Here is a 15,663-nt window from a genome sequence, read left to right on the forward strand (position 1 = left end):
AACTCAGGAAAAGGGGCCTTCCTAACTCCAGGCCCGGCACTCTATCCACTGTGCCACCTGGCTGCCCATACCTTCACTATTAGACTGTCCAATCCTTAAGTACAAAGAAAGTTTTTGGTTTTTTAATCTTCCCATTGTCTAGCATGATGTTCTAGAAGCACATATTCATGTTTAACATTTGCTGAATTAAATTGGGTAGAACTGGCTATTTGTGAATAGCAGAAGCCCCAGGCTCAGGATTTAGGCTCTGGCTCTACCTTGATGCCGGCATTCCTCAATGTCTCCAAGGTAGGCCGTACATCTGTCTGCAGCTGGTCTTCCACTCCAGTCAGGCAAAGCAGCTCCATCTCCATTTCCAGACTCTCAATCACAGTTGCCACTTTGAGGGAACGGTCATGAACACTGAGTTTTGCTTGGACATAGCGTGCCTGAAGGGGAAGCAAAAGACATGGCCCACTGATTCACCCAAATTTTACCCTCGTGATCCATAACACACAAGACTCTCTAATGAAGTTGTCATGGAGTAGCTAAAAAAATATCTTGACTACTTTAATCCTAACAACTGCTGGAGTTCTTTTATGATGCTACATAAAAGATTGTCTACAGAACAGCATCATAAACAACCACAGAAGCAAAGCCTTTTGATTCTGTGTTCAAACAAGGAGACCAATTACATGTTCTACTTCCTGCATCTTCAGTTACAAAGAGTGCTTCTGAGACATGACTTCTGCTAGGCAAACTTCACGTGTTTATTCTCAAGGTTTCCTTAGAAATTGTTACTCAAGGACTCCACATTTGCCTCCTTAAGTCCAATTCATGCACAAATCAAGACATCACCCTCATGGGGTGACTGGTCTTCTTTGAGAACGAAGGATGAACAACATTCAGGGATGTACAGTCATTAGATTTCCTCTCACAGAAGCTCCTTCTCACTGCTGTCAAATCTTGGCATCCTGATCATCTTTTTCACATCATAAAGCCCCTTACCTCAAAGTCCTGATACTGCTCTTCTGTCAGAGACTTCTTCGCAACTACCAGAACCCTCAAGCCCTCTCTGGCCATGTTACCACACTGAAAAGCAGCCAGAAAACAAGACCACAATCAACAGGAAGAAAAGCATGAGTCTTGTACAGTCAATGAGTATTTATTAATTATGTGACTAGCAGCATGCCTGAATCCTCATTCTGGATAATATCAACAGCTTTTCCCCAATAGTAGTAATTTGTTTTTATGTTTATCTAGCATGGAAAATGGAGACAGAACAATCTATTGAATCCAAGAAGAATTCAAAGGTTATCTAGCATACATATTTTTCCCTAGAATCAAAGGTTAGGGTTGGAAGGTAACTCTGAGATCCAAACCCTGCCAGAAATTCAAATGAATCTCTTCCTAACAACCATGACAGTCATCACACCTTATCTGAAAATATTCAGTGACAAGAAATGCATTATTTTTAAAAGCAACTCATTCCTTTTGTTCAGACATTTCTGCTAGTTAGAAAGTCCTTCATATTGAGTCAAAATCGGCCTTCCTGCAGCTTCTATTACTGATCTTAGTTGTGCCTTCTGGAATTACAGAGAACTCTCCTTCACATGATAACCCTTCAAATATATGAAGTTTATCATGGTACGGTACTTTGGCAGAATCTTAGTGATTGTTGTTTAAGTATCAATGAGTGAATGAATGAATGAAGTACATGGATAAAGAATACTAAGGTCATATTAGGTTTGGGGGGGGAAGGGGACTAAAATATCATACTGAGTTATACCGAATTTGTCTTTTTCTCATTAACTGCTATCTGGTCATGTCTCCTCCACCTTCTCCTTGTACAGTTAGTTAACTTTAACCTAAATTCAGAATCCTGGATTACACATATACTAGTTATCTATATCTCATCATAGTAGTGATTTAGCCATCTGGATGACTACTTTTTTTTACTAGAAATCCACAAAGATCATCACTGGCTATTATTCAATAAGCCCACACACTTGGGGTAAAGCCTAGGCCTAATGACTAAATGTTATATAAATATGCAGTTTGAAATTAGAGACTTGTAAACCTGGAAAATATACTCTCCCTCTACCATTTTAAGTCATGATTTTCTAAAAAAATAACATCTCCAAAACTGGGGAAAAGCTTAAAATTTCAAATAAGATCCTAGAAAGTAAAGCAACAATAGACAAGAAAGTGATTAAAAGAACCAATTTAACAAAAACTGACCCTTTGGGCTCACTCCCCTGCTCCCAGATGACCAATTCTTTCCGTCAGAGACCCAGCTCTTTACAGACTTATGTTTCGGGCTGTTAGGCAGCTTTCACAAACCAGAATGCAACAAGGGGTTGCTTCTTTTAAGAAGGCTATTAGCAGTTTTTGCTTTGTGCTTTATTCTAGAAAGAACAAGTCCAGACCAAATCTTACCTCTTCTTCCAGCCAATCATTATACTGCACAATACCAGCCATGACAACATCTGCTCCCTTCATATAGAAGGTGATTTCTCCTGTTGACTCATCCTGGAGAGAAGGGAAATGAATGAAGAACTGAAAGATCACCTTCATTTTCCCCTAAATACATTTTTCAAAAGAATTGAAACTACAAACAACTCAGAGAGTAGCATTAGTAGTAATAATAAAAACCCACAGCAGATGTATGTAGGCTGTAGTATGGAAGTGACAACTTACCTGCGAGAAGTCATTTGTAACACATCCAAGCTATGTATGAATAGAATACGGAACTGCGCGGTTACATAGCCAAAACGAAAGGTGACAAATGGACAGTCTAAGGAGCAATGCTTGTGCCTTCAAATATATACAAATAATCAGAGGAAAGATTCTGGGACCATATATGAGGTTCTGCTTTTCACCATTTCATCTGCAAATAGACTCTGCTTTCAAAGTGCTCCATTATAAGGCATTCCTAGGCATTGAGGAGACACAGTGGACAGAGAGCACTAGACTTGGGAGTCAGGAAGTCCTGAGTGCAAACTAAGCCTCAGACACTTACTAGCTGTGTGACTCTGAACCTCTCCCAAACCTCAGCTTCCTCCTTGTAAATAAAGATAATAAGAGCCTATACCTCCCAGGGTTGAAGATTAAAAGGGATATTTGTAAAGTGCTTGAAACATCAGAAGTGTCTCGCAAGTTATGATTATCATCGTTATTATTTTACCAGTGAAAACAATGTATGAATAGAAGAAAAAATACAAATTAGAAAGTGATAAGGGTAAGGGAGAAATCAAAGTTTTCTAGGGAAATCTGAAGAGAAAGAAAGAACTAACAACTTGGAGGGACATGGAAGATTTCGCTGAGGATGTAAAACCTGGGTTGAACTTTGAAAAAAGATAAGGATCCTTGGGACGGCTAGGTGGCACAGTGAATAAAGCACCGGCCCTGGAGTCAGGAAGACCTGAGTTCAAATCCAGACTCAGATGCCTGGCACACTTACTAGCCGTGTGACCTTGGGCAAGTCATTTAACCCCAATTGCCCTCCCCCCCCAAAAAAAAGATAAGGATCCTAAAAGGTGAAAATGAACAAGGAAATATACATTCCAGGTATGGGGAGGGGGGGTGTCCTGTAAAAAAAAAAAGTCAAGTTCAGGAAACAGCTAGTATTCCAGTTCAAAGTGAATAGGGACTCCAAAAGAAAACAGCATAAAATAAACCTGGAAAAGTAAGTGAAGCCTTACTATAAGAAGTCTTATAGCCTAGGCTCCAGAGGTCACATAGTTTATCCCAGAGAAAAAATAGAGTTTCTTAAGGTTTATTTTTAGGTTTAGGGTAAGGTTTTTAGCTGTTGTTCATTTGATTATTTTTCTGAGGGAATAATAGGACCTAATTAGACCTATGCCTTGAATAGTTTATTTTGGCAGTTGTATGAAGGATGAAATGGAGAAAGTGGAGGTAGAGAGGTCAATCAGAAGGCTATCAATATTACAACAGTCTATGGGAGATGTGATGAGGGCCTAGAGTCGATGATCCCATAAAGGGAGAGAGGACACACAAAAAAAAGCTGTGATAGAATCTATACACTATGTGGCATCTGAATGGGTGAAGGTGAAGAGCTTGATCAAGGAAGAGTCCAAGATTACAAACCTACCAGAGAATGGTTATTCTTCCAATACAAACAAGGCCATTTGTAGGAGAGATGGGTTTAGGGAAGAAACATAATGAGTACTATTTTGGACATGCTAAGTTTGAATGCCAACAGGACACTCAAATGAAAAAATCCAGCAGACAACTGAGATACAGACATAGAGATTCAAAATAAAGACTAAGGACAGATAAATTATAAAGTACAAAAAGAGAAGACAAAATGATAAAGTTTTGGGTTACATTCACACTTAAAGGGTGGAAAATGACTAATGACTTAGCAAAATACATTGAGAAAGAGTGGTCAGATGGGTAAGAAGACAGGTATAGTGAAACATTAGAAGTGTCTTGCAAATTATTATTATTTTTTCCAGTGAAAACAATATATGAATTGAAGAAAAATACAAAGTAGGGAGTGAAAAGGATAAAGGAGACATTGAAGTTCTCTAGGGAAATTTGAGGAGGAAGAGAGAACTTACAACTTGAAGGAACATGAAAGATTTCACTGAGGAGGTAACACCTGAGTTGAGCTTTGAAGAAAGATAAGGATTTTTGAACTTAGGAGTCAAGAGAAAGAATATACAGGAGGATGGGGCAGTCAACACATGTATAAAAAATATTAAAGAGTATGAAAAACTGGAAAAAAAAATCACTGGAGTTAGCCATTAAGAGATCATTGGTAACCTTGAGGAAGGTGGTTTCAGTTGCCTGGTGGGATTTGAAGCCCAACTGCAAGATAATAAATAGGTGGATAATAAAGAAAATGGAAGCAGTGAATAGAGATGATACTTTCTTGGAGTCTGGCAATAAGATTTGGGAGAGATTATAAAATAACATAAAGGACAGGACCAAGTGAAAGGGATTTGGGGGGGTTTTATTGTTTGTTTTTTAGGTATATGTGAGACTTAAAGATTATAAGCAATGGGGAAGTATCTAATATGGAGGGGAAGACTGAAGATGAATGAAAGAAAGCATTTGATCAATGAGGCAAAATCTGGAAGGAGGTAGGCAGAAATAGGATTAAAGGCGCAAATAGAGGGGTTAGTATCGTCAAGAATCAGGATTACTTCATCCTCCATGACTGGAGCAAAACAGAAGAAAACAGATGAAGGTACAGAGAAGTAAGAGATCAGCAAATGCAAGATGGATACCTTCATTTTTCTCAGCAAAGTACAAAGCAGGGTCATCTACTAAGAGGGAAGGGGTTGGAAATGAAGACCAAGTTTTGAACAGCTTCTTTAGGGAAACAGATAGACAATTAGGGAAGCATATGAATATTATCACGCTGAGTAGCAAAGTCCCAACTGCGGTTGAACAAAAAAAATATTTAGAAGAACCTGTAGACATGGTATATATGTTATTCAGTCATTTAGAATGTCATTCCTACATCTGTAAGGAGGAACAAAGAAGGCAGATGGAGGGGATAATGTAAGGCTGAGAAATAGCAAGATATCACTATCCAAAAAATAGGGAAACATTCTATAGGGATGAAATACATCATATAGTTGAATTGTTAAACTATAGAGTCAAGGCAGTAATAGGAAGAAAGTGAGGGAAGATGGATTAGAAATAAGGGAGATATGAAGGAACAAGAGATACAAATTAGGACAAAGAAAAGGTTTGGGAGGGGGGGAGAGAAGGGGAAAGAAGGAAAGAGAGGGAGAGAGAGAGAGAGAGAGAGAGAGAGAGAAGGATGGGAGACAGTAATAGGGGAATTTCAGAGTTGGTGATCTCATAAAGACCATAGAGTCATGATCTAAGGCAGTGGTGTCAAACACAAATAGAATCAAAAGCCCCTATACATTAACAATCCCTATGGGTGACATATTAACTTAGAAAACCAAACATTAATATCATCTGTATTCTATTGTTTCTTTCATTTATTTTGTTATTTATTTCCCAATTATATCTTAATCTTGTTCAAAGTGAACTTGCTATCTGACAGGTTGAGTATTTGACACTTCTGGTCTAAGATGTGAACTTCCTCAGGGTCAGTAAGGTAGATCAGAAATGTAGGTGATGGGAGTTCAGGAGATTGGTTAACCATAAGGCCTGAATGTTAAAGCAACATCAGTGTGAAGTCTGAAATTCCCAAGGACAAGGACTGACAGTGGGACAGAGAAGAAGACTCTGAGACAAGTACTTAACTACTTGAGAAAGGAAAGAGAGTAACTCGAAGGCCAGCAGATGGCAGCAACAAGGATATGACCAGGATCACATAAATAGATGGCATAAGCCTCAAAGAAGTATCTGATAAAACGAAGTGTAAGGATACCCCAATAAATGGTCAAAGTATACAAACAAACAGTTTTCAAAGAAAGAAATACAAGATATCAATAAGCATATGAAAAAATACTCCAAAGGGCCAATACTTAGAGAAATGCAAATTAAAACATCTCTGAGGTTCTACCTCATACCTATCAGAATGGCAACAATGCCAAAAAAGGAAAATGGCAGTTGTTAGTGACATGACATTAAAACAGGCACAATAATACAGTCCTGTTAGAGCTGAGGATTGATAAAGACTTTCTGGAAATCAACTTGGAAGGTAATTGTGGCATTTTTTTATAATGCAGAGAACAGAAAAGAAGGAAGACTAGCAGAAAGAGGTAAGTGAGCAAAAGAACTCAGAAAATTAGTGTGTTTGTTCAGTCATTCGGTTGTGTCTGACTCTTCATGACCCCGTGGACCATACTCTCCATAGGGTCTTCTTGGTGGTTTACCATTTCCTTTTCCACTGGATTAAAGCAACACAGGTTAAGTGACCTGCCCAGAGTCACACAGCTAATATATGTTTGAGGTTACATTTGAACTCAGATCTTCCTAATTCCAAGCCCAGTGTTCTATCCACTGAGCCATCTAGCTGGCCCTTTGAAAACTATTAGCTGAACTTAACTATATATTTTCAAAAGAAGCAAACTGTAAATAATAGATATCTACAGTTTCGTATACAATCACCTTATTCTGTTCTATTATGTATTTGAAAATGTCCATTTTATTTTATGTTTAAATTCAGAATAAAACATTTAATATAAAAAAGAGAGTGACAGAGGTATAGTCAACATGTAAAGGGCAGGAGAGAAGAATCAATCAGTCCTAGAATGGTCAGCCAAGGATGATGCAAAGTCAGTTACCCCCAGCGTAAACACCTTGAACAAAAATGTTGCTATTCGTGCTACTTTTCACTTTCTTTCTTTAATTCATTCTTTTTTTTATTCAAGTCTTCTTACCATCTCAGGGAGGGCAAGGAGAAGGGAGGAATAGAATTTGGAACTCAAAACTTTTTTTTAATGTTTTAAAAAAATTGTTTTAACATGTAATTGGGTAAAAATAAAATATTTTTAAATGTTGATATTACTGAGAAATTCCATACACAAAACATTGTATTTAAATATAAAGCACCCTCAACCAAAAGGGGAACAATTTTCTCTTTAAGCTTACTTTCAGATGGCCCTCTAACATTGAGAACATAAGTGCCCAGAAGATACATCTCAATCAAAAGGGGAAAAAGTAGCTTTATGGTCAATTCATATAGTTTATCTTTGATGTACTGCTCCAGAATTTATTGTCCCACAGCTCTATGGCTGAAGCAAAAGGTAACTGTCCCTATATAAGCTTCTGCCTGTTTTCTTCTCAGAAAAAAAAACTGGGTGTTTAACAACAATTTTGTAGGAAAATGCATAAACCTTCCATTTCCTCTGCTGTAGAACTGGCTTAAGATAGTTTAGAAATTCTGTCCAATATAAATACTATATCAACTGTCTTCTAGCATTAGTCATTTCCTCCTCATCGAGTTCATTAGAAGGTTACTTCGTTCTCAGATCATGGCAAGATCACACTATAAATTTAGAGAGGGATTTGCCAGTGCTATTGTTTCAGAATTTCATCTTTTTCCACACTGGTTTGCTTTTGGCCAGTATTCAAAGGCTTTTTTTTTTTCTTTCAGCTATGACAATGGTATGATCTATGCAGGAGATCAGACTTCACCATTCCATACATGTGGGGGTCTGAGGGGTGGAAAAGGAGGGGGCTCAATGGAACATCTTGTGCACAACCTCCAAAGAGGTAGCTCACATGGCCTTTGTTCCTAGCCAGCTTGCTAGAACAGAGCTCACGATACAAAGAAAAAGACTGGTTTGTGGGCAGCAAGAAGATCCTTCCGTAAGCTCTTTGATGTAGCTGAAGGTATGAGGTGAAAGAACTCAATACCTGTGAATAAATACTCAATCATGCACTGATCTGCTGTATAACTAAATTTACCTTCTTCATACTATGAGGTTTTCTTAAAAATTTTTTTTTTTAATTTGCAGAAAGTCAGGTCTAAGTCTACCATGAGAAAATGAAGTTAGAAAGCGAAGCCCCATTGAAAAGTGTTTCTCTGTGTCTGTCTGTCCATTTATCTGTGTCCATGAGTCTTTATCTGTTTCTTATCCCCAAGCATATCCATCTCCATGTTTATCTCCTTGTGTATTTGTCGAGCTGTCTTACTTTTATTTGTCTATCCAGCACTTCATACAATCTCTTAATAAATGCTTGTTGACATGGTGACTCCATGTGTGAATCTGTTTGCATGGATGCTTATTGATGGGTCTCTATTTCTGTGTCTGTCCATATGGTTCTGTGTGTGTGTATTTGTGTGTGTGTGTGTATGTGCGTATCTCTGTATCTGTTTCAGGCAAAAAAAAAAGCTTGACAAACTTCTAAATTATTGACTTTTTTCTGAGAAGAAAACAAGCAGAAGCTTATATAGGGACAGTTACCTTTTGCTTCAGCCACAGAGCTGTGGGACAATAAATTCTGGAGCAGTACATCAAAGATAAACTATATGAATTGACCATAAGGCTACTTTCCCCCCTTTTGATTGAGATGTATCTTCTGGGCACTTATGTTCTCGATGTTAGAGGGCCATCTGAAAGTAAGTTTAAAGAGAAAATTGTTCCCCTTTTGGTTGAGGGTGCTTTATATTTAAAAAGCCCTGACTTGTGCACAGGGAATCCCTTAAATCAAAAATCAGGACCTAAGGTTCAGAACAAAGTATTCCTCGCCTATGTATAAAGCTGCTTCTTTCTGAAAGGATGTAGCTCAGGATAGGTGGGGCTGTGACTAGGTAGCCTTTAAGTTGGGAGAGTTGCAGCAGACTGGTGCTAAGACTATCATAGCTAAATCAAAAGGCTCTGAACACTGATTGTTACTATCACAGACCAATAGATGAAGGGGGAAACAAGGAAGAAAGGAAACGAGCATTCATTAATTACCTACTACATGGCAGGTACTCTACTAGGTATTTTGTAAATATCTCGTTTGACCATCACAACAACCCTAGAAGTCAGGTGCCACTGCTATCAGTGGAAGAATCTGAGGCAACAGAAATTAAGTCACTTGACCAGGATCACACAGCTAGTACATTTCTTAACCCTAATTGCTTAGGGGTGGCCAGGTGGCTCAGCGAGTAAGAGCACCGGCTCCAGTGTCAGGATGACCTGGAGATTGAATCCCGGGCTCAGACACTCAGCACCACACCCAGAAATAACTGGCCGTGTAACCTTGAGCAAGTTACTTAACCCCAATTGCTTAAAAAAAATGTAACTGGGAAATATTGGACAAAATAAATAAAATAACAATAGCACACAGATAATATTCATATGTAGTTTTCCAAGTTCATATGTGGCCCTCAAAGAATCTTATGCATGGTTTAGTGACTCTCATGTCTAAGTGTGTTTGGTACCCCTAAGCTAGATGATGTGGCACTTACAATCCCAAACAAATGCCTCAATCCAGGTGAAACAACTCTAGCATTCACACTCACTCTCGTCCTCCTCCCCTCTCCACATCTGCATATGTATATATGCACATATATATGGAAACATTCATGTACGGTTTAATACATGAATGCATAATGTGTGTGCATGCATATATATGCGTGTGTGTATGTATGTATCCCTAATTTCTTTAATGAGCTCCAATCTCAAGTTACCAATTGCCTACTAGACTAGATATCCTATAAGCATCTCAAACTCAACATGTCCAAAAGAGAATTCATAACCTTTTTCCCTTTTAAAAACTGCCCTGTTGCTATCAAGAACATTATCAGTCACCTGTTTTCCCAACCTTGTTGCCATCTTCAACTCTCCCCTCTCATTCACTCCTCCCCATATCTAATCAATGACCAAATCTTATTATTTCTATCTTCACTATCTCTAGCCTACACCCCCTTCTCTCTACTCATAGAGTGATGACTTCAGATCAGGCTTTCCTCTCCTCTCTCCTGAGCCTCCAAATCATTCTCTTTGCCTCAAATCCATCCCTATTCTACCTTTCAAACAGATAACAAAGTAATTTTCCTTAAGGGCAGTTCTGAACCTGTTACTATTCTATTCAACAAACTCTAGTGGCTCCCTATTGCATCTAAGATCAAATGTAAACCCCTCTGTTTGGCACTTGTGGCCCTTTATAACCTGATATCAATTTTCCTTTGCAGTCTTCCTACACATTCTATCCCTTCATACGTTCCATGATTCAGCTTGGTTTTTTACTGTTCTTCATACATCACACTCTACTTTTCATCTCCAAGTCTTGTCCTGAGTATTCTCCAGCCCAGAAATGTACTTCCTTCCTCACTTCTCCTTCTTAGAATCTTTAGTTTCCTTCATGGCTCAGCTCAAAGCACTGTCTTCTATCCCCAGACCTCAAGCCCTATTTTAAAAAAAAATTTAGGGGTGGCTATGTGGTGCAGTAAGTAAAGTGCCGGCCCTGGAGTCAGGAGGAACTGAGTTCGGATCTGGCCTCAGACACTTAACACCCACACACACACACACACACACCCACCCACACACACACACACACACACACACACAAACTAGCAGTATAACCTTGGGCAAGTTACTTAACCCCAATTGCCTTCCAAAAGGCAAAAAAAAATTATAATTTTTTTTATAAAATTATAAAAAGCTTGTAAAAATAAGCTCCTTGAAGACAGAATCATTTCTCTTTTGTCTTTGCATAATGACCCAGCACAAGGATTGGCACACAGCTGCTTAATAAATTCTTATTAACTGAATGACTGAAAATTGAGGTGACTGGCTCTCCCTTTTATTTAACAATACGGTGTTCTTGTTTTCAGGGGGGGAAAAAAAACCCCACTGACTATGGAGTAAGAAAATCTGAATTTCAGATGCAGCTCCAAATAGCCATGAAATGACAGGCAAGTCCAAACAGAAATAACCCATAATGGGTTGTCCCTAAGCATTTTGGTTGGGAAAGATGCACTTCATAAATTATAAAGCACTACAGAAATGTCAGCTGTTGTCATCATTATTATTCCCAAAAAGCTGATTTTAGGAACTATTCAATTATGACAGAAATAGAGAATTAATTGAAGCAAAAATTCTTCCTTGTCTCAGCCCTCCACAAAAATATACAGAACTTTCTTAGAAGCCATTCTTGGGTGGAGAGATGTGGAAAAAAGACATTGGCGACAGAGAGACTTAGAGGCACCTGGGTGGTGCCCTGATCTCTCTGATGACCTCCATTGTCATGTCTAAACAGAACTTGTCAGCTTCCCTCCTGAAGCCTTTCCCCCTTCTTCTACCTTCCCGGTTACTGTAGAGGGCAGCATCATTCTCCCAGTCCCAGGCTCACAACCTAGGAGTCATTCTGAATGTGTCTTACCCCCCATACCCATCCTTCTTTGCATTATCTCTGAAATAAGTTCTCTTCTCTCTTCTGACACTGCGACCACTGTAGTGCAGGCTCACATCACTTCACATTTAGCAATAGCCAAGGTGGGTCTGCCTGTCTCAAGTGACTCCACTCCAATCCATCCTCCTTTCAGTCAATACAGTGATCCTCCTAAAACGGGGGTTTGATCACGTCACACCTCCCTACTCAATAAACTGCTGTGGCTCCCTATTGCCTCCAGGATCAAACACAAAGTGATCTATCTGGCATTCAAAGTCCTTCATCACTTAGCGTCTTCCTACCTTTGCAGTCTCCTCACATCTCACTACCAGACACACAGTCTTCAGTCCGTTGACACTGGCCTCCTGGCTACTCCACCAATAAGTCACCCCATCTCTCAGCTCCAGGCATTCTCTCTGGCTGACTCCACGCTTGGAAGATGTTTCTCCATTCCAATTACTGACCTCCCTGGTTTCCTTTAAATCCCAACTTAAATTATGCCTTCTGCAGGAAGCCTCTCCCAATCCCTCCTGATTCGAATGCCCTCCCTCTGTTATTTATGTCCTATTTACCCTACGTAAAACTTGATCTGCATGTGCTTGTTTTCATGTTGTTTTCCCCATTATTTGTAAACTCCTTGAACTTTTGCTTCTTTTTATATCCCCAATGCTTAGCATAGTGCCTGGTACACAGTAGATGCTTAATAATTGATTGCGCCTAGATTCAGGAAGACCCGAGTTCAAATACAACCTCAGATAATTACTAACTCTGTGTCCCTGAGCCAGTCACTTAACCATTCTCAGCTTCCATTTCCTCATCTGTAAAATGAGGGTAAAAATAGCTTCTACCTCCCTGAGCTGTTGAAGGATCAGATGAACCAATATTTATAAAGCATGTTGCAAATCTCAGTGCACTATATGAATGCTAGCTTTTACCTATGGGTTAGTTCTAGAACTTTTATTGGGCAGTCCATATGATCCTGGACAACTTACTCCATTTCTCTGAGCCTTATTTTCTTCAACTGTAAAATAGGAGAAATAGCATCTGAATATCCTACGTAGGAAGATTTTTGTGAAGAAAGCACTTTGTAAACTGTAAAGCAATACAGTCGTGAGACTTGCTACTGTCGTTACTCTTCTATGTGAAGCGTTGCATTACTAAGAAATCATTGGCCATCAGGATTTAGATAGTGCCTGCATGTTTTCTGTCCTAATTCAATGAGTTAACCAGAAGCTGTATCAGATATCTGTGGTCTGTCTGCTTTAGAAAAGTATATTTTCTTATCAGTGAAGGTCAGAAAGGTTGTGACTCCAACATACGGAAAGATTTTACACTTTCAGAAAAAATGTATATCAAAGAGGGAGAGGGTGACAGAAGGTACTAAATCAAGACTTCTGATGCCACTTGACATGTGCACTGTACCTGCTTTGTTTTTTAACCTCTGTAACCATAAATAAAGGGCAACTTACGTAGATACTTACCCTTACTATGATACCCATGCGCTTGCTTTCATAAGTGAATGGGAATATTTGAAGAATGGTGAAGTTCAGAATCTGGCCACCAGGGGTCCTCAGCTGCATAGAAGATTGATCTCTGCCCACCAGGGTTAAACCAACACTTTCAGTCCACTGGACCAGGGCCACCTAAATATAACCAAAGGTTAAAAGTCAGATAGATGGCTAAGTATCCAGGTTCATGGGTCATGCAAATGAACACCAGTCAGGGAGGAGGTATGGGCAGGATGAAGAAAAAGTTGATCACTTATGTCAAGGTAAAAGCACTTGGGTTTTGGGGTTTTGGGGAGAGACAGGGGGTGATGGTGAGAATGACATGAACAAATGGCCCTTTAATATAATTTCTTGAGGTCAAACCTGCTCACTGACAATATTAATTACTTATGGCCTATGGAAGGCTCAGTGAGTCAATGCTGTACAAAATATAGCCAGTTGGACAGATATCCTATTTAATATAGTACAAACTATAGCCTGGTAGACAAATCATCTGCCTAGATGAGGGGGAGAGGAGAAGGGGGGAAAGAAAGGAAGAGGGAGGAAAGAAAGGAAAAGGAGGAGGGCGGGGGGGGGGAAGAGACAAAATAAGAGAATGAAAAAAGAGAGGGAGAGAGAATGAGAAAGAAAAGAGGGAGAATGAAAAAGTAGAGAATGAAAAAGAGGGAGAGAGAATAAGCAAAAAAAACAGAACAAAAGAAATTCACACCATTAGATCAAGTTAAAAAGTCACCAATCAATTTTAACCTTACTCACTAGGATCAGAGAGCCTGAGTTGGAAGGAATCGCCAACTCACAGGATCCATAGAGTTAGAGCTGGAAGAGACATTTCAATGTCATCTAGGCTCATCCCCTAATTTTACAGATGAGGAAACAAGCCCACAGAAATGAAATGACTTGTTCAAAGTCATACAAATAATAAGTTGAAGAACTGGGTTTAAACTCAGTTCCTCTAATCTCAAATACAGCATTTCTTTTCTCTGTCTTAATTTCAATTTTATCTATGTCTATACATGTAAATGGTGTCTCTAATAAAAGAATGTAAGCTTCTTGAGGATAGGTGCTACTTCTTTACTGTACCACACTGCCAGATGAGAAAGCTAAAGCCTAAGGAGGTTTTTACTTGCCAAAGAGCACATAAATACTAGGCATCAAAGCCAGCATTTGAACACAGGTCTTCTGACTTCAAATCCAGTGCTTTTTCTATTATACCACACTGCCTCCCATCTACATTATCTCCCAAAAGGAATCTATACATGGTAGGTAGTATTAGTTGAATGCTTGTGTTAATTTAATCCATTACTTCATCTATCTTGAAACAGATAATGCAGATGAACAATAAGCTAGACCCAGAATAAAAGAGCTGAAAGAAACTCAATTGTGTTCAGGGAATCTCAATGACACTTTCAATACTCTGCAAGATGTTCTTGAACACAAAAACCCAAGTTTTTAACCTCAACAGATTCCCGCTGATGCAACATGACTGTGGATCACTGAACACCACAATCTCTGAAAATCAATCAATATTGTGGGGAACCTGAAGGGCAGCAGGGAGATGGACAGAGGGTACAGCACATTGCCCATAAATGCAAGGATAATATAAGGGATCCCAGCCAGGAAATTTATAACCAGAAATAAAAGTTAGTCAGTCAAGCAGCAAAAGCAAGAGGTAACATTGATGGATAATCTATGTAAACTCTACTTGTAATTATGAAATGTTTAAAGACCTAGAGGAAGGCCTCTAGCTTGTGGAGTAGATCCCCTATAGAAGAATTACTAAATGGCTTGGATAAGCATCCATCCAATAGGGTAAGAAGGCATGGATGGGCTATGTTTTGAACCACTAAAGGGAATCCCTACATCATGAAATCATTATCCATTGAATAAGTATTAAACATGAAAGAATGAAATGAGTTGAATAGGCTTTGAATGATCCTCAAATGCATCCATAATCTCATTGATTTAGGAGTTCCCCTACAAAGAAGTAACCCATCCATGCCTACCCAACCCATGAGTCTCTCATTTCTGTCTTTCCAAAAGTTCCCAATAGGTGCCCATCCAATAGGCAAGGGGCTTTCCTCACTTTGTCCCAACATCCTGAGGGTACCAAATTGGAATGTTCTGGCCTGCATCCCTACCTCACAACACACAACCAGCACATATTCTTTCTGTAACACAATTCTTTAGCATCCTTTTTTCTCATTCTTTGGAGTTGCTCCTTGGTTACATGCTACTGGCCTACTCACACCCTCTATGTGCCTTTCCAGTGCCCTCTGTGATGTTTATTCTGGTCTTGATATCAATGCCGGTAAAATGGTTACACTGAAATGACAAATCTTTGCTTTTATGGGAAACTTGGGGTCAATAAAGTACTTTATAATTTCCCAAAAGC

At 39.1% G+C, this 15,663-nt stretch overlaps 1 protein-coding gene across 1 annotated transcript in view; it reads right to left on the reverse strand.

Moving 5' to 3' along the window:
- The window catches only part of ATP9A (ATPase phospholipid transporting 9A (putative)), a 190,770-nt gene that overhangs the window by 29,931 nt on the left and 145,176 nt on the right, over window positions 1-15,663 (reverse strand). The window contains exons 15-18 of the mRNA XM_069072428.1: window positions 13,245-13,406; window positions 2,419-2,511; window positions 988-1,071; window positions 258-428 (exon numbers count right to left, since the gene is read on the reverse strand). Of these exons, the coding sequence (XP_068928529.1) occupies window positions 258-428; window positions 988-1,071; window positions 2,419-2,511; window positions 13,245-13,406 (510 nt within the window). The remainder of the gene's footprint in view (window positions 1-257; window positions 429-987; window positions 1,072-2,418; window positions 2,512-13,244; window positions 13,407-15,663) is intronic.

Source organism: Petaurus breviceps, unplaced genomic scaffold, assembly GCF_028583685.1.
Source record: "Petaurus breviceps papuanus isolate PSGF00001 unplaced genomic scaffold, PetGlider_PUasm1.0 90847, whole genome shotgun sequence".
Taxonomy (NCBI): domain Eukaryota; kingdom Metazoa; phylum Chordata; class Mammalia; order Diprotodontia; family Petauridae; genus Petaurus; species Petaurus breviceps.